At 43.6% G+C, this 18,329-nt stretch overlaps 1 protein-coding gene across 1 annotated transcript in view; it reads left to right on the forward strand.

Annotated features, from left to right (window-relative positions):
• Positions 1 to 264: 264 nt before the first annotated feature.
• Positions 265 to 18,329, forward strand: part of LOC137657651 (uncharacterized) — a 101,348-nt gene continuing 83,283 nt past the window's right edge. The window contains exons 1-4 of the mRNA XM_068392052.1: positions 265 to 417; positions 8,105 to 8,242; positions 9,029 to 9,117; positions 10,806 to 10,960. Of these exons, the coding sequence (XP_068248153.1) occupies positions 8,128 to 8,242; positions 9,029 to 9,117; positions 10,806 to 10,960 (359 nt within the window). The 5' untranslated portion in view covers positions 265 to 417; positions 8,105 to 8,127. The remainder of the gene's footprint in view (positions 418 to 8,104; positions 8,243 to 9,028; positions 9,118 to 10,805; positions 10,961 to 18,329) is intronic.

Consider the following 18,329-nt stretch of genomic DNA (forward strand, 5'->3'; position numbering starts at 1 on the left):
CACTGTTGTAGTGGGATTGTCTTTATTCTGTATAAAATATGATACAGGAAAATTAAAATACTTTTCATACATTCCGAACACTTCAGTGTTTACTAAAACCCTGCCAGGTATTCATTGGTTACCGTGATGATACACGTAAAACAAACACGTGATATGCAATTAGAATGTTAAAGATGAAATAAATGTAAATTATATAGATTTTGAAATGAATATATGTACGAATTATTTCACATATTAAAAGGAAAAATATTAACAATTTCCCGAACAGCAACTTTCCTGGTGACGTGTGTTGACAACACAGCTGAGAGCTGACAGTGCTTTGGGGTTTGGTTCGTTCATGCAATGCGGGCAAATAACACCATTAAATTTGCTGTAGTGTTCCTAGGTCCCATGCAGAGGGAATAACATCTTTATTATGTAAGTAATTATCAATTGCATATGCTGTCTCTTAAAATGGAAACCTAAATTCCAGATTGGAGAAATAGTTGGCGTAGCGATAGCTCAGGGTAGCTTGCCCGGTGAATATTTTTTTAACACATATACTGGTAATCCAATTTTGACTTTACATCAGTTTCTTAATGAATGGGAAGGTATTTAAGCCTGCTAGTTTAACCAGTGCATATAGCCTATTTCTGTGTTAGGCTATGCCGAGTAGCCAGAATCAGTAGCGTAGCACAAACCTAATGCCAGGTTAGCTTACCTTCGTAATTGATTGATTGATTAATTTAAAGTAGCCCATGTACCGTATAACAAAGATAAATATTTATGAAATAGGATTCTTTACTTTTGGCAATTCATCACTTGCGCTCTGACAATAGTAAGTTTAGAAACCACGTTTCTTCCTAACCTAACATTGGAAGTTGAAGCCTACCCATCCGTGCACTCCCCCCCCCAACTTTCGCAACGGACCTAGATTATTGTGTTCGTAGCCTTCGTATATCAGCGGCTAGTTCCTCCTGCTTGCATAAAAAATGGACATCAACTAACCTAAACTCTCCCCCCCTAACCTACAATCCGTGTCTTTATCTACTTACCTAACGGGGGACAAATGTCCCCCTGCGACTCCTCTTACACTGCCGTATTCTAAGTAAGCCGTCATCATAAATACAGGAGGCCACTATCATACATACATCCCAAAATGTGGTTCATTAACTTTTGGAGCCTTTGTATATTAGGGGCCACCTCCAGCGAGCATAGAATATGGCCACCAACTAAACAAAACTTCCTCCCCTTACCTAACCCACAAGCCGTGTCTTTGCCTACTTACCTAACGGGAAGCTAACGCCCACTTGCGGCACTCCCTTACACTACTGTATTCTTAGTCAGCCGTCATAATTCATACAGGTGGCCGCTATTATACATACACCCCTCATTTTGTTAATTCTTCACTTGCACACTGACTATGTAAATTTTGAAACCATGTTTCTTCCTAACCTAACCTAGGAAGCTAAAGCCTATGCATCCCTAAACCCCCCCCCCCCCCTTTTGCAGCGGACCTAGAATATTGTGTTCTTTTTTTATCGAACACTGGGGTATTCTTTAATGGTGCACAATATAATATTATATTCCAGGTTGTTTCCAAGAGGTTATCTTTTGTTTGATTAATCTACAACCAGTGTTAATGCAAACTGCTCCTATCCGTGTTGGTCTGGTCCCCTACATATAACAATTACTAATTATATGATACTTGGGGTGTATGTATGATAGCGACCACTTGTATGTATGATGATGGCTGACTAAGAATACGTCAGTGTAAGGCGGGTCGCAGGGAGCCGTTAGCACCCCTGTTAGGTAAGTAGGTAAGAACACAGCTTGTAGGTTAAGTTAGGGGGGAAAGTTTAGGTTAGTTGATGTCCATTTTGTATGCACGTTGGAGGAGGAACTGACCGCTGATATACAAAGGCTCCTGATACTTTAGTGTCTAGCCAAATAAATGAACCATACTTTTTTCCAACTGGTTATCTGATGTTTTATTCATTTCTGACCAAGATTATAGGTGCAAACCACCCATTTGTGAGTTTTCCAATGCTCCCCTATATCAACACATTTATAGGGATTCTAGTGGAAAACAAGAATGTTTGGGTGAGGAAATAATGGTGTCTTACCATAACTGGGAAGAAACTTTTAGAAAAGATATAGTCCCTAAATATTCTGTACGATGCAACACTGACGAGTAATTGTGTGCCGTCTATATTACACCTGTTGGTTTGGACAGGTAGACCTATCAGTACAGATGAAGAGAAGGTCAGTAATTGGACATGGTTTCAAAATGTAAATGAAAGATAATTCTAATTAAACTTTTCCATTATTTTTTTATTACAGTACTTTACTTTTTTCCAGAGATATTTGTGTAGAAGGAAAACTTTTAAAATAATGAAAAATATAAACGTGTTCAATGTTGAAAGAAAACCTAATAGGTTAAAGCATTGGCGTAGTATAACTTACATTAGTTTAACAATAAATATTTCAATGATAAATTTTAACATAGGCTTGGTAAAAATTACTCTAATCTAATTTAAGTAAACCTGATGCCAAAGGTGTCAGCTGTGTTCAAATGCTATAGCGCAAGTCCAGTCTGAACTGTTAGCTTAATGTTTATCTTAGTATAAATAATTTTCAGGAAGGGATCTTTTTGAAATGAGGTTATTGTACTATTAGATTAAAGCATTGAAACAAAAATGCAGTGTAGTATAATTTAGGCTATCCATCAGTGTTTCTGTACCTATCAATGCTTTATCATTACCTCATTTGTTTATAAATGTGCATAAAACCAAATTTACTTTTTGTCTGCAAGTTTATTTTGGTCAGTGTTTAACTTGCGTACATCCGGATGACTTTAGGATAGTCAGATCTAGGAGGCTTCTCCATAACAACTGGAATTTTGTTAGTCCATTCACAAGAAATCAAGGGTGTGAAGCTTTCTGATCACAGTCCATGGGATCTAGAACTATGCCGATAAAACTACTACAAATGTCAATGATTGAATTAACTAGAGAACCATCATCCCTAAGATTGTAACTGCAAGCAGTCTTAGTTTAAATATCATTTATCATAGTTCAGGTGTTTTTTTTTTTTTTGCATGTTACCATAGGCTATTCAAGAATTGCATAGGATAAAAAACGGATTTTGAGCGAAGCGAAAAATCTATTTTTGGGTGAGATAGCCATGACGTCCTGATGGAAGGTTCCTTCGGTAGCTTCCTTGGGTATACTTAACTACAGGGATATTCCCAGAGAATTAAACCACAGGTTATCACAGAATTCTAACTTCTGGTGCGAATACCCTAAAGGTTTCCCTCTAGGATATCGTATATCAACAGGGGACGTATGTATTAACACGCCACATAGCTATCTGCACCCTTTATAGAGTTAACACTTCGATATGGAAAGGTGGAGAATAACTGGGGAGCCGTTCCACAGTTACACTCATCCGTGGCTGCTTTTGGTACTCGAAACGTAAACAAACGGGCGCCATTGCTAAATGACGTCACGTCCGTCCTCATCCTGAGGCCAGCTCCTTGCTAATCTCCATGATACAGCAGGACAGGGCGGGGCCTGAAAGGCTGGACTAGAATAGACGGGAGGGTCCATCAGGACGTCATGGCTATCTCACACAAAAATAGATTTTTCACTTCGCTCAAAATCCGTTTTTTGGGCTCAAGCCATGACGTCCTGATGGAAGTGTACCAGAGAATTAACGTATCGTGGAAAATTTCCCCTTTTTTAAAGTAAGTGCCAAGGGCTCCGAATAGAGGTATGTAATGTGTCCTCGTTAGAGGTTCCGTGGGGATCCAGCTTCCTGCCCCCCTGGCAGAGAAGTCCCGGCGGATTACAGTATACCAAAATCCGAAGTGGTCATTGAAGGGCTACTCACTCTGCGGAGAGTTCGTGCAGGACTCGGAGACAAGACAGAAGGTTAATATTCGGGTAGGAATATTCTCAAGTATAGACAAGCGATAATTAATCACTACACTCCATGGATGAGAGATCAATCTGGTCTCGAAGGCAGGACGAAGGTAAGTATTCAAGTAGGAATATTACACAGCATGATTGAGTATATAATACAGATAATTTATATTATTCTTCTCATTCCAAAGGAAAGGGGTAAATGAAACTATGACAATCATGTATTTCATAATGATAATAGGAGCGGAGAGAGACGCACATCTAATAAAATAGACATTTTGTTTCATAGATTGCAGATTATAGCGATAACAATTGCAATAAAAGGTGTAAAGTTAATTTACAATAATAAGAATAATGTACATAGAAAATAAAAGACTTCAATCTTGAATCTGAAAGAAATTTCACTTTTAGAAACAAGTTCCGGAGGAACGTCGGTCTTTTTCAAAGAAAAACACATCATGCCCCAGGGCATGTGGCACTCATGTGAAGTCTATGACATTTCACCTTGATAAGAACAGTCTATTAGAAACACTAAGTGTCCATGAAATCACTATGTATCACACATGGGTCAACACAGGCACCCGTAGAGTTAAAGTCCCAAGTAACTCGCTGTTCTATGCAGAGTTAAACGGCAGGTTTCATAACACTACCTGCGGCTACCACGAAATGTTTAACTTCATGCACTTGCTTTGCGTAGTGCTTGAAGAAAACGTGCGACGATTTCCACCCTGTGAAGCTCTTGAGGCTTTCGAAATCCATGCTCTGGAAGAAATTCAGAGAAGACGCGACTTTTCTAGGATCATGACCTGCGGGTGTACTGTCAGGATCCGCTCTGCGAATGAAGTAGGTGATTTTCGCTCTTAGTTGTTTCAGTGACAGGTCGCTACCCGATGTTTCTCCTTTGAAGAGTTGACCTCCACCGAAGTCTGAAGTTCTTCGAAGATAGACCTTAAGACTCTCCACTGGGCATAGAGAGACATCTTCCTTCAGGGGGCAGATTCTCCAGGGGCCCCATCTCTTGGTGGGTAATTCATTTTTTGCGAGAAACGTCGGATCAGGGAAGAGGGTAAGTTCTCCTGTATCTGCGAACAGGATATGACCCTCGTCTCTTGATAATGCCACTATTTCGCTGACTCGGGCTCCCGAGGCGAGAGCAAAAAGGACGATAACTTTTTGAGTCAGGTCCTTGAGAGGGCACGAATCGTTGTCCAGGTTAGAGGCAAAATGGAGCACCTTGTCCAGGGACCAGGAGATAGGTTTTGGCGGGGGTGCTGGGCGTAGTGTAGCGCATGCCTTTGGCAGTTTATTGAAGATATCGCTGGACAGATCAATCTGGAAGGCGTACAGTAGTGGTCTAGTCAAAGCCGATTTGCAGGTGGAAATCGTGTTGGCCGCTAAGCCTTGTCCATGAAGGTGAATGAAGAAGGACATGCAAAAATCAATGGTGATTTCCGTAGGGATTTTTGCTTTGACAAACAAGACCCACTTTCTCCAGGAAGATTCGTATTGCCGTCGTGTGGATTCGGTCTTGTATTCCTCGAGGAAGTCTAGACTTTTCTTCGAGATCCCAAACCTTTTCTTTGCGGCCAGGGAGAGAAAATCATGAGATGAAGGTCCCTGACTTTCAGTGATGAAGTGAAGACAGTCGACTTCTGTACTTGCTGAGAGAGAACTGGGCCTGGGAGGGGGATCAGCGTGGGCGGCAGCTCCAGGACCAGGGGGTACCAATTGCTCCGGGGCCACTTGGGAGCCACTAGGGCCGCTGTCCCTTTGAAGGTTCTCAGTTTGGAGAGGACTTTCAGCAGAAGGTTGGGGGGAGGGAACAGGTATATCCTGGACCATCTGTTCCAATCCAGTGACATGGCATCAACTGCTTCTGCCTTGGGGTCCTCGTACGGGCCCACATATCGAGGAAGTTGATTGTTGTCGCTCGTTGCGAAGAGATCGATCTGAAGTTCCGGGACTTGGTGAGAGATGAAGGAGAATGATCTTGGGTCTAGAGACCATTCCGACTCTATTGGGCTTGTGCGTGATAGAGCGTCCGCTGTCACGTTGCGGAATCCTTGTAGGTGAACTGCAGACAGGTGCCATTTCTTCTTTTCTGCCAGACGAAAGATTGGAAGAAGTACCTGATTTATCTGGGGCGATCTCGAGCCCTGACGATTGAGACATCTGACTACCACCGAGTTGTCCAGAGTCAGACGGATGTGGATCGAGGGAGGCGGGGAGAGTTTCTTCAGGGTGAGAAGAACCGCCATGGCCTCCAAGATGTTGATGTGGAACGTCTTGAATAGGCTGACGACTTAGAGGAGGTAGGGTATCTTATGAAAGAGTGTCACCAGAGGTAAGGCGGTATCGCCGGCAGTAGAGGCGGCAAGGGACCGGCACCAGGATAGATGGAGAGAAAGGTAAGGAGGGATTGGAGGGGTAAGACCACATACCCCTCCGGCATCCCTCCGGAGAGAGTGCACTCATGATAGGAGTAGATACTCCTAGCATCCGGCGGCAGGGGGCCGGCAGTCGGCCGGGTGCCTGGGGTAACCCAAGGGAGGGTTAGAGGGCACTCAAGAGTGGGAAACCCCCGCTGGCCGGACCGCTGCCGGCGACTACCCCCATAGAACGCTATGAAGGGTATGTGTACCAAAGCGGCCAGCTCAGCAGGAGAACAAGTTAGCCCTACCACTCCACCCAAGGGAGGAGTTGTAGGACTAAGGACAGATGTGTATAGGCAAGCCTACACCAAAGGGATAGGTGGGGAGGGAGAAGAAGAGGGGTCTTTCATAGTGGAGGCTCTGTACAAGAACGGCCACCAAGGAGAGGGAGAACGCTCCCTAACCTAGGTTAGGTAACCAGAATGAGATTGGTACAGGAGTACCGTCTCAAACTATAAAAGTACAGAACTAGCCCCCCCCAAAGCCTAACCTAGATAAGGAGGGTTAACTCCTAGGCTAGGTAGGCTGAAAGACACATCGCAAGTTGCAGGAAGGGATGAGTAACCCAACCAGATGCAACTGTGGAAGGGCAGAGCCGTTCCTTATTTCTTGGTCGCAACCCTAAAGGGGGATCATTCCCTTAGGGTAGACTGAGAAGCGATAAATACTCTGATTGTAGACAAGATTCCCCTATATAGAAGGGGAAGCATGGCCACACAGAGGGAATGCCCGCAGGCAGGGGATTAGGGAGCATATAGGGGTTCCTACATTTAGGTTAGGTTGGAAAGAAACGCAATCAAACCGATCCCCTATATGGTCCCCGAAGGCGAAAACACTTACATCACAGTTAACAGTATGTTAAATAATGCCACAATCTTCATAACTTAACCTAGGATCACTGGTATATATCATGCATGAACACAAGTGCTAGGCTATCTAGCCTAGGGGCTAAGCTAGCGATCTAGTATGGGGTCGAATGACGACCGAGTAGATGAGCGTTAAAAACACGATATAAGTAATTCTTAGCTATGAAGACTAAATAACTAACAATATCAATTAGTTAAGAGGCCGGATAAGGCTGTTCTGGCTAGCTAAATAAGGCATGCAAAAGAACAGCGACGCCTTAAAATGGCGCGTCCGGGATCGGCACAGCTCTGCCACAAAACACAATATTTTACGAAAAGTAGAAGTTACTTTACGGCTAGAGCTTATTTAAACAATACTGGGACCTGGTACTCAACTTTCCAGAAGAAGGCGAGGCTGAAGGTAAAGACATAACGGCGATGTAAGTCGATGAAAATCGCACAAAGGGAATTCGGACCAAAGCAAGGTGCTACAGGCTGAAGGATGAGGACGGACGTGACGTCATTTAGCAATGGCGCCTGTTTGTTTACGTTTCGAGTACCAAAAGCAGCCACGGATTAGTGTAACTGTGGAACGGCTCCCCAGTTATTCTCCACCTTTCCCTATCGAAGTGTTAACTCTATATGGGGTGCAGATAGCTATGTGGCGTGTTAATACATACGTCCCCTGTTGATATACGATATCCTAGAGGGAAACCTTTAGGGTACTCGCACCAGAAGTTAGAATTCTGTGATAACCTGTGGTTTAATTCTCTGGGAATATCCCTGTAGTTAAGTATACCCAAGGAAGTTACCGAAGGAACCTTCCATCAGGACGTCATGGCTTGAGCCCAAAAAATGCTTATATAATTGTACAGTATCATTGTTTTCAAATGTGCTTACATAATTATATCATTGTTTTCAGAGTGCTAAGGAGCCTCCTGAAGTATGTCTGAAATCCAGGTACCACCAGGACTTGTCGATGCTGTAGATAGTTTGAAGGAAGCACTGAAAGCTGGACGAACTGACATCTTTCGGAAGTTACTAGATGCTTGTGAAACAAGTAAGTCTGTTCTGTGCCCTGTATTCAAAGACAGGAATTCTCCCAAATCTTTCGGAAATCCTAAGGCCATGTATGAAACCTAAATGTTATAGACACAATGGTTTCTCGTAATCTCATGAGTAAATGTTAATGTGCTGAATGTCAGCTATGTTTGGAAAAAACTTTTTTTATTTCATACTTTGTATAGATTAATATAGGGTTGTAACCAAATTTGAGTTATCATGGCATACAATTATACTTTATTCAAATTAATATATACATACTATAATCTTAAATTTGCTATGAATTCTAATCATTCATTTAAGAAAAACAGTTTCCTCCCCTTAGTTTTAGGTTAATGGAAAATATTTTTGCACCTAAGTGTATACAAATATTTTTTCCTTTAAAATATTCATATGGTATGATATCACAAGAAAATTAAATATGTTCAGCTCTACTCATAAATATTTTCTATGTCTAATAGAATATCACTGTCAGAATCGTGCAGTCATAAATAATTTTAATCATTTTCATTAGTAATATCTTGAAAATAAGGGTATTGTAGGATGGTATTTTGAGAGAGAGAGAGAGAGAGAGAGAGAGAGAGAGAGAGAGAGAGAGAGAGAGAGAGAGAGAGAGAGAGAGAGAGAGTGTTATTGTATGAGGGCTCGGATAATATGACAGCAGATAAAGATGTTTTACTATCTTCAGTATGGAAGTACGTACATGTATGTTTATTCATAAAAACTTTAATGTTTGTAATGCTATTGTTGCCAAGACATGTTTTAACTTAATTCAAATTAACAGCTGATAATGGTGGTGGAATTCACGAACAAAAGCAGCTGATTAATTCCTTGGCAACGGAAGATGGGACCTTTTTGCATATGGCCACTAAGGTATGATAACAAAACAATTGCTTTTACTTTCTTCATATATAACTTTTTTCTTTTTTTTTTTGTAGTTTCCACTTTAGAGTTTGTCACTAGTTTTACTTTTCCTGTTGTGACGTATTGATTTAAAAGCTCAAGATAGAGACGACTGGAGAAATCTAACCGAGGCTCTTTGCGTCAATAGGCGTAGAAGGAGATGGTGATGATGATGAATATGTGATAGGTAGTTGAGAGACTGTCATTATTGATAGAAGGAGTACTGTATTTTGTCTTTATTGTCAGTACACTATACAGAAAACTTCTTAAGCATAATCTACTGTTATTATATTACAGTACTGTGAATATCATTTTATTTGTGATAAAGGTAGGACCTGTAGTAAGAATTATGGGATTTAGTAGAATTGATCTCTCAAACTTTCTGTAAGTAATTTAGGGAAGCAGTGGATGCACAAGATACACATTGAGCATTTAAAGTCTGCTCATAAATTTCAAAGGAAAGGGGTAGTTCTTTGCACTAAAACACAATGTTCTGGAGACTGATTGAATGCACACAAGATCCCTCGCCACCAAACATAGAACCAGGAGGAACTAGGTGATGGCTGCTGATGACCCCCTATCAGAAGTTCATGGGATTAGTAAGGTCATGTTTACTTGTCAATCTATCAAACTGTAAGCACAACTTGAACTTTGAACTTAAGATAGCCTAAAGCTGCTTCAAAGAGGTAGGATTTTGGCAGTTGTAGGTAGGAGTGAGGTGAAGCATAGATTTAAAATACATTCCTTCATACGACACTATTCAGACAAAACTAAAGGAGTTACATGGAATAGTTTAATTCCAGCTTCAGCCTGCCCCTTTGACCATCATTAACATGGTGAAATCTGTCACCTTATTGAAAGCCATCGTAGAGTACAGTATGGTGATGATAAAAATGACTTTAATGAAATTACCTACTCCCATTTCTAGACCTTATTAGGGTTCATCTTGAGTGGTTGTTTTCCAATGACATGGGAAAACTTTATCAGTTTCCACTTTTTATTTTTGCACTGCAATGTTACTTTTTATGTTTGACTATATATAAAAAAAATTAAAAGACAGTGAGCAGCGCTGCTGGGTGCCAAAAGGATCCTAAAGTGCACTATGGAAGGCACACTGCCATGGGGTAGCCCCCTTTGTGGTGTACCAAGTTATGAAATACGTACCATAACTTTAGTGTTTAGATTGAAGTGCATTATTAATTTGTTAGAATGCAAATTCATTACCTTACCTTAACCTTTTAAATATCTGTGTTAAGGTTTGATAAAAGCAATATATTTTTTATGATGAATTTTATTTTATGTTCATGAGGTATATTTTCATAATAGGAGCCTGCAAGATCTCTACCACTTGTTTTTATGAGGTTTATCTGCTAATGTGACAAATCACCAAAGCAAAAGAGGTTTTATAATGATTCACATATTTTTAATTACTTTATATCATTCCTGTACTTTTTAAGTTTAAATGTAGGATATCTGTTAGAGGGAGAAAGAAATCGGATTTATTATAACTATCCTTCCATAGTTAGTCAGCAATGAGAAAATATTGTCAGTTTGTTTATATGTTAATGAATAATTGTACTAATTTACTTAGATATATAATGTACTCTCTTATTTATTTTTAAATCATTCAGTGATTTGATGAACTGCTCTTGTTGCAGCTTGGCCGAGGGGATATACTGAGGGCACTTCTTGCTGCAGGAGCTGATCCAGGTGTTCAAGATGCCAAGGGCAATACACCCCTACAGCTGGCACCATCTCCACCTATTGTTGCAATCTTCACAGAAGAACTGTTGAGAGCAACAGCTCAATCAGAGTAAATATACAGTAACCTATTTTATTTTCATGAAGATTTTATTGGTGATTTTCAACAATTACTTTCTTACACATAATTTGGTCTGCGTCTTTCTTCACTGCCTTGTTTTGTTGGATATATTTCTTTAGACCACTGTGGCCGCGGGGGCATATAAAAATTAGAATAGCGCCAACTTTATCCCTGCGTGTCGTAAGAGGCGACTAAAAGGGACGGGACGAGGGGGCTGGGAACCCCCTCTCCTGTAAAAAAATTCCTGCGAGACATCGACAAGGAGATGGAGCTGGGGGGAGAGTGACTGCTCCCCGCACTCTAGTTTTGGGGTGTTTAAATGTGCGTGGATGTAGTACGATAGAGAGTAAAAGATGTGAGATTGGAAGTATGTTTAGAAGTAGAAGGATGGATGTATTGGCCTTGTGTGAGACAAAGATGAAAGGAAAGGGTGAAGTGATGTTTGGTGAAATGTCTGGTAGAGTGTCTGGGATTGAAAGGGGAAGAGCGAGAGAGGGTGTGGCATTATTGCTGAGTGAATGGATGACAGATAAAGTAGTGGAATGGAAGGAGATATCATCTAGGTTAATGTGGGTAAGGGTTAGGTTGGGTAGGGAATGTTGGCCGTTTGTCAGTGCGTATGGGCCAGGTAGTGAGAAAAGTGAAGAAGAGCGGAATGAGTTCTGGAATGATTTAACTAGGTGTGTAGAAGGACTGGGTAGAAGGAATTATGTAGTTGTCATGGGTGACTTAAATTTTAGAGTGGGCGCTGGAGAGGTAGAAGGTATCATTGGGAAGTATGGCGTACCAGGTGAAAATGAGAGTGGTGAGAGACTGGTAGACATGTGTGTTGAACAAGAGATGGTGATAAGTGCTAGCTTCTTTAAAAAGAAAGATAAAAATAAGTATACATGGGTAAGAGTGGCAAATGGAAGAGTAGTAGAAAGGGCATTAATGGATTATGTGTTGGTAACTAAAAGAATGTTTGGAAGATTGAAAGACGTGCACGTGTTTAGGGGTATGGCTAACGGTATGTCTGATCATTTTTTGGTGGAAGGAAAATTAGTTGTAGCAAAAGAGTGGGGGAATAGAGTAGGTGGATGTAAAAGGGAGGTAGTGAGGATTGAAGAGCTAATAAAACCGGGGGTAAAAAGTAAATATCAGGAAAGGTTGAAAATGGCATATGATGAGGTGAGAGTAAGAGAAACTGGTAATTTAGAGGAGGAGTGGAAGTTAGTAAAAGAAAATTTTGTTGGGATTGCAAGTGATGTAGCCTATGTGGCAAGAAGGTTGTTGGAGGCAGCATGAGGAAGGGCAGTGAATGGTGGAATGAAGGAGTGAAGGTGAAAGTGGAAGAGAAAAAGAGGGCTTTTGAAGAATGGCTGCAGAGTAATAGTATAGAGAAGTATGAAAAATATAGAGAGAAAAAGGTGAAAGTAAAGCGCAAGGTACGTGAGGCAAAGAGGGCAGCTGACCTGAGGTTGGGTCAGGGATTGGGTCAGTCATATGAAGAGAATAAGAAGAAGTTTTGGAAAGAAGTGAAGAGAGTAAGGAAGGCTGGCGCAAGAATTGAAGAGACAGTGAAAGATGGAAATGGAAGGTTGTTAAAAGGAGAGGAGGCAAGGAAAAGGTGGGCGGAATATTTTGAAAGTTTGCTGAATGTTGAGGATAATAGGGAGGCAGATATAATTGCTGTTCCAGGTGTTGAGGTGCCAGTGATGGGAGATGAGAATGAGAGAGAGAGATTACAATAGATGAAGTGAGGAGAGCACTAGATGAAACGAGAGTAGGAAAAGCATCTGGTATGGACGGTGTGAAAGCTGAGATGTTGAAGGAAGGGGGTGTGACTGTACTTGAATGGTTGGTGAGATTGTTTAATATGTGTTTTGTGTTGTCAATGGTACCAGTAGATTGGGTTTGTGCATGTATTGTACCACTATATAAGGGTAAGGGAGATGTGCATGAGTGTTGTAATTCAAGAGGTATTAGTTTGTTGAGTGTAGTTGGAAAAGTGTATGGTAGAGTATTGATTAATAGGATTAAGGATAAAACAGAGAATGCAATCTTGGAAGTACAGGGTGGTTTTAGAAGAGGTAGGGGTTGTATGAATCAGATTTTAACAGTTAGGCAGATATGCGAGAAATATTTAGCAAAAGGTAAGGAGGTGTATGTTGCGTTTATGGATCTGGAGAAAGCATATGATAGAGTTGATAGGGAAGCAATGTGGAATGTGATGAGGTTATAGGGAGTTGGTGGAAGGTTGTTGCAAGCAGTGAAAAGTTTATACAAAGGTAGTAAAGCATGTGTTAGAATAGGAAATGAAGTGAGTGATTGGTTTCCGGTGAGAGTGGGGCTGAGACAGGGATGTGTGATGTCGCCGTGGTTGTTTAACTTGTATGTTGATGGAGTGGTGAGAGAGGTGAATGCTCGAGTGCTTGGACGAGGATTAAAACTGGTAGGCGAGAATGACCATGAATGGGAGGTAAATCAGTTGTTGTTTGCGGATGATACTGTACTGGTAGCAGACACAGAAGAGAAGCTTGACCGACTAGTGACAGAATTTGGAAGGGTGTGTGAGAGAAGGAAGTTGAGAGTTAATGTGGGTAAGAGTAAGGTTATGAGATGTACGAGAAGGGAAGGTGGTGCAAGGTTGAATGTCATGTTGAATGGAGAGTCACTTGAGGAGGTGGATCAGTTTAAGTACTTGAGGTCTATTGTTGCAGCAAATGGTGGAGTGGAAGCAGATGTACGTCAGAGAGTGAATGAAGGTTGCAAAGTGTTGGGGGCAGTTAAGGGAGTAGTAAAAAATAGAGGGTTGGGCATGAATGTAAAGAGAGTTCTATATGAGAAAGTGATTGTACCAACTGTGATGTATGGATCGGAGTCGTGGGGAATGAAAGTGATGGAGAGACAGAAATTGAATGTGTTTGAGATGAAGTGTCTAAGGAGTATGGCTGGTGTATCTCGAGTAGATAGGGTTAGAAACGAAGTGGTGAGGGAGAGAACGGGTGTAAGAAATGAGTTAGCGGCTAGAGTGGATATGAATGTGTTGAGGTGGTTTGGCCATGTTGAGAGAATGGAAATTGGTTGTCTGCTAAAGAAGGTGATGAATGCAAGAGTTGATGGGAGAAGTACAAGAGGAAGGCCAAGGTTTGGGTGGATGGATGGTGTGAAGAAAGCTCTGGGTGATAGGAGGATAGATGTGAGAGAGGCAAGAGAGCGTGCTAGAAATAGGAATGAATGGCGAGCGATTGTGACGCAGTTCCAGTAGGCCCTGCTGCTTCCTCCGGTGCCTTAGATGACCGCGGAGGTAGCAGCAGTAGGGGAGTCAGCATTATGAAGCTTCATCTGTGGTGGAAATGTGGGAGGTTGGGCTGTGGCACCCTAGCAGTACCAGCTGAACTCGGTTGAGTCCCTGATTAGGCTGAAGGAACATAGAGAGTAGAGGTCCCCTTTTTGTTTTGTTCATTGTTGGTGTCAGCTACCCCCCAAAATTGGGGGAAGTGCCTTGGTATATGGATGGATGGACTAGGGTATGAAGAAATGATGAGAGCATTAGACCAAGTTCTATAAGTCATTTGATTGAATATGTTTTTTGTAAAAGAGTTATGTAAATTGAAGGTGCTTTCAGTGTTGGATACTTTCTTAAAAGATTGTTTTCAATATTAATCTTACCCGATGATCATGTAGCTGTCAACTCTGTTGCCCGACAGAAATCTAAGGTCGGGATACGCCAGCGATCGCTATACAGGTGGGGGTGTACACAACAGCGCCATCTGTCGAGCAGGTACTCAGGTACTTCTTGTCAACAAGAACTCAATTTTTCCTCTGTCGTGCCACCGGCAAGACCTACTTGGATACGCTGTTGATTCTGGAGTTGTTTTTCACGATTTTGGTGATGTATTCGCTCTAGATTTTAGCCTTCGCTATTCAGGAACCTTTATCATTAGCTTATCAAGCTTTTTGATTAAATTTGGATTAATTGTTAACGAACTTTGCTAGATTTTGGAATTCCCCCTTGACTATTTCTACAATTCAAGATGTCTGACCAGTCTCAAGTCCCTAAGTACAGGCAGTGTAGCGTTAGGGCTTGTTCTAGGCGTCTTCCGAAGGCCTCCATAGATCCTCACACCGTTTGTTCCAATTGTAGGGGTAAATCCTGTCAATTGGAAGATCGATGTGAGGAGTGCGCTGGGCTTTCGGAATTCGATTTTAACGAATTCCTTAAAAATGCACGTAGGCTAGAGAAGGATAGGATCAGGAGGAGTTCTTCTCGCTCTTTTGATTTTTCCTCTCCCCATGCCCCTCAACCTATTCCTTCCCCTGTAGTGGTGACTCCCGACCCTGCTACTAGTGCTCAACCCTCCATGGCGGACATGATGCGTGCCATTCATGCTCTTGGTGACAGAGTGGAGTCATTAGCTAATGACCGGAATCAACTTTTGGCAGATGTCAAAGAGTTGAAAGCGCAAAGTGCAGTGGGAAGTGTAGTGAGTGCAAGTGAAGTGAAAAGTGTCAGTGTCAGTGTTGCGCATGAGGGTACATCTGTTCGTGCCAGTCGTCCTCCCAGTCCGGGACCTCTTGCAAGCTCCCAAGCCCAGGGGAGAAGCAATGTCGAAGGACCAAAGGGTTCGGCAGGCCTTGATCAGCGTACGGATGTACCCTCAGTGGTTGCGGATGCATCTGTCAGAGATCGTCCCATCCACAAACAGACGAATGAGCCCTATCATTCCTCGTCTGTGGAAGAAGTTTCGAGGAAGAAACGTTGGACCAAGGTCTCACGACCTCTCAAGCGTAAGGTCCCTTCCGAGCGAGTCCAACGGCCCAGGTGTAGCCACTGGGTCAGTTCGGACTCGCCGCAGTCTTCCGAAGACTGCACACCTCCCAAGAGAGGTAGAGTGGTTCCGCAGCAGGCAACTACTCCGTCTGTTGCCGCACCAACCACGGTAGATCCTAAGTGGTCCATGCTGCAGACTATGCAGTCTCAGCTTGCTTCCTTTATGCAGGAGTATCGTGCTGAGAAGGTTGACAATGCACCAGTTAACCTACAACCTGCCACGGTTGTGCGCTCAGCAGATACTGCGGCTGCCTGCTCCCACACTCCACCTGTGAGAGCTCCACCACCGATGCGCAGTCCACCCTGCCAGCCGCATGTTCATGCTGCACCCTCCGTTGACATGCGTGAGCTACCGCATCAGCAGTGGGAAGGTGCTGTCGAGCTGCCGTGTTTTGCCACAATGCGGCATGCTCCGCAACCCATGCGGCATGCTCCGCAACCCATGCGGCATGCTCCGCAACCCACGGCAGTCCCTCCCACGCACCAGCACTCTGCTTTTGTTGTTGCCAGCTCGCAGACTGACCAGCAGCGGCATGATGTTGGATCCGCAGCAGCTACGCATGCACCCGTGCTGCCGGATTCAGCCGTTCAGCTTTCTGCTCCACCTTTGCCACTTCCTACTCAGCTTTCGGATGATGGAGTATCCGATGACGAAGCTGCGCATTTGGACGATCCGCACTCCGACTTAGAGCCCAAGTCTACGCCTCCCTCCTTAGACTTTCGGAAAGTCCTTGCCTTGTTCAGGGACTTGTTTCCGGAACAGTTTGTGTCTGCAACCCCTCGCTCTCCTCCCTCCGAGTTTGCTCTGGGCATGCAGTCAGCAGCTCCTGCCTTCACCAAACTTGTACTCGCACGCTCATCCAAGAGAGCTTTGAGGGTTATGGGAGAGTGGTTGCAGTCCAAGAAGCAACTGGGAAAGACTACTTTCATCTTTCCGCCTACCAAGCTTGCTTCCAAATCTAGCGTCTGGTATGCCACGGGAGAGGAACCCGGCTTGGGAGTTCCTGCCTCTGCCCAGGGCGACTACTCAAGTCTGGTTGACTCTCCCCGCAGGTTGGCTATGAGACGATTTAAGATTTGCTGGTCCTTTTCTGACATGGATCATCTGTTGAAGGGAGTCTTTCGTGCTTTTGAGATCTTCAACTTCCTCGATTGGTGTTTGGGAGCGTTAAGCAGAAAGACTTCCCCTTCGGATAAGGACGCTGCCATGCTTATCATGTCTAGCATGGACAAAGCCATTCGGGATGGGTCTGGTGAGCTTGCGGCTTCGTACGTGTCGGGAGTGCTTAAGAAGAGAGAACATCTTTGCTCCTTCTTGTCGGCTGGGATCACTCCTTGCCAGAAGTCGGAGTTGTTGTTTGCTCCGCTCTCCAAGTGTCTCTTTCCGGAAGAGCTGATCAAGGGGATGGCTGCCTCGTTGATCCAGAAGGATACCCATGACCTGGTGGCGTCCTCCGCACGTAAGGCTAAAGCTTTACCTTCCGTGCCTAGACCTAGGATGGACACACCAGCCTCTAGGTTCATCCCGCCCTTTCGTGGCAGAACCTCCAGCAGAGGAGGTACCCGTGCCGACAGTCACCGTGGCAAATCGAAGAAGGGTTCCAAGTCCTCAAAAGGCAGAATCTGACTGCCTACCTCTCCAGACAGCAGTGGGAGCCAGGCTCAAGAACTTCTGGCAAGCTTGGGAGAGCAGAGGTGCAGACGCTCAGTCTGTGAAGTTGCTAAGGGAGGGATACAGGATTCCTTTCTGCCGCAGTCCCCCTCTAGCAACGTCTCCCATCAACCTCTCTCCCAACTACAAGGAGAAGGACAAGAGGCTAGCGCTGCAACAAGAGGTGTCGCTCTTGCTACAAAAGGGAGCGGTAGTCATAGTCCGGGACCATCAATCCCCGGGCTTCTACAACCGTCTCTTCCTGGTAGCGAAGAAGTCAGGAGGTTGGAGACCGGTGCTGGACGTCAGTGCTCTCAATGCTTTTGTCACCAAGCAGACGTTCACAATGGAGACGACGAAGTCGGTCCTAGCAGCGGTCAGGAAGGAAGACTGGATGGTCTCGTTAGACCTGAAAGACGCGTACTTTCATGTCCCCGTCCATCCAGACTCCCAACCTTTCCTAAGGTTCGTCTTTGGAAAGGTCGTGTACCAATTCCAAGCCCTGTGCTTTGGCCTAAGCACGGCACCTCTTGTGTTTACCAAACTGATGAGGAATATTGCCAAATTCCTTCACTTGGCAGACATCAGAGCCTCCCTCTATTTGGACGACTGGCTTTTAAGAGCTCCGTCAAGTCGTCGCTGTCTGGAGAATCTCAGATGGACTATGGATCTGACCAAGGAATTGGGCCTCCTGGTCAATATAGAGAAGTCCCAACTCGTCCCATCCCAAACCATTGTCTACCTAGGTATGGAGATTCAGAGTCGAGCTTTTCGGGCTTTTCCGTCGGCCCCAAGGATCAGTCAAGCCCTAGAATGCATCCAGAGCATGCTGAGAAGGAACCGATGTTCAGTCAGGCAGTGGATGAGCCTAACAGGGACACTTTCATCGCTGG

The sequence above is a fragment of the Palaemon carinicauda genome, chromosome 18, assembly GCF_036898095.1.
Source record: "Palaemon carinicauda isolate YSFRI2023 chromosome 18, ASM3689809v2, whole genome shotgun sequence".
Lineage (NCBI taxonomy): Eukaryota > Metazoa > Arthropoda > Malacostraca > Decapoda > Palaemonidae > Palaemon > Palaemon carinicauda.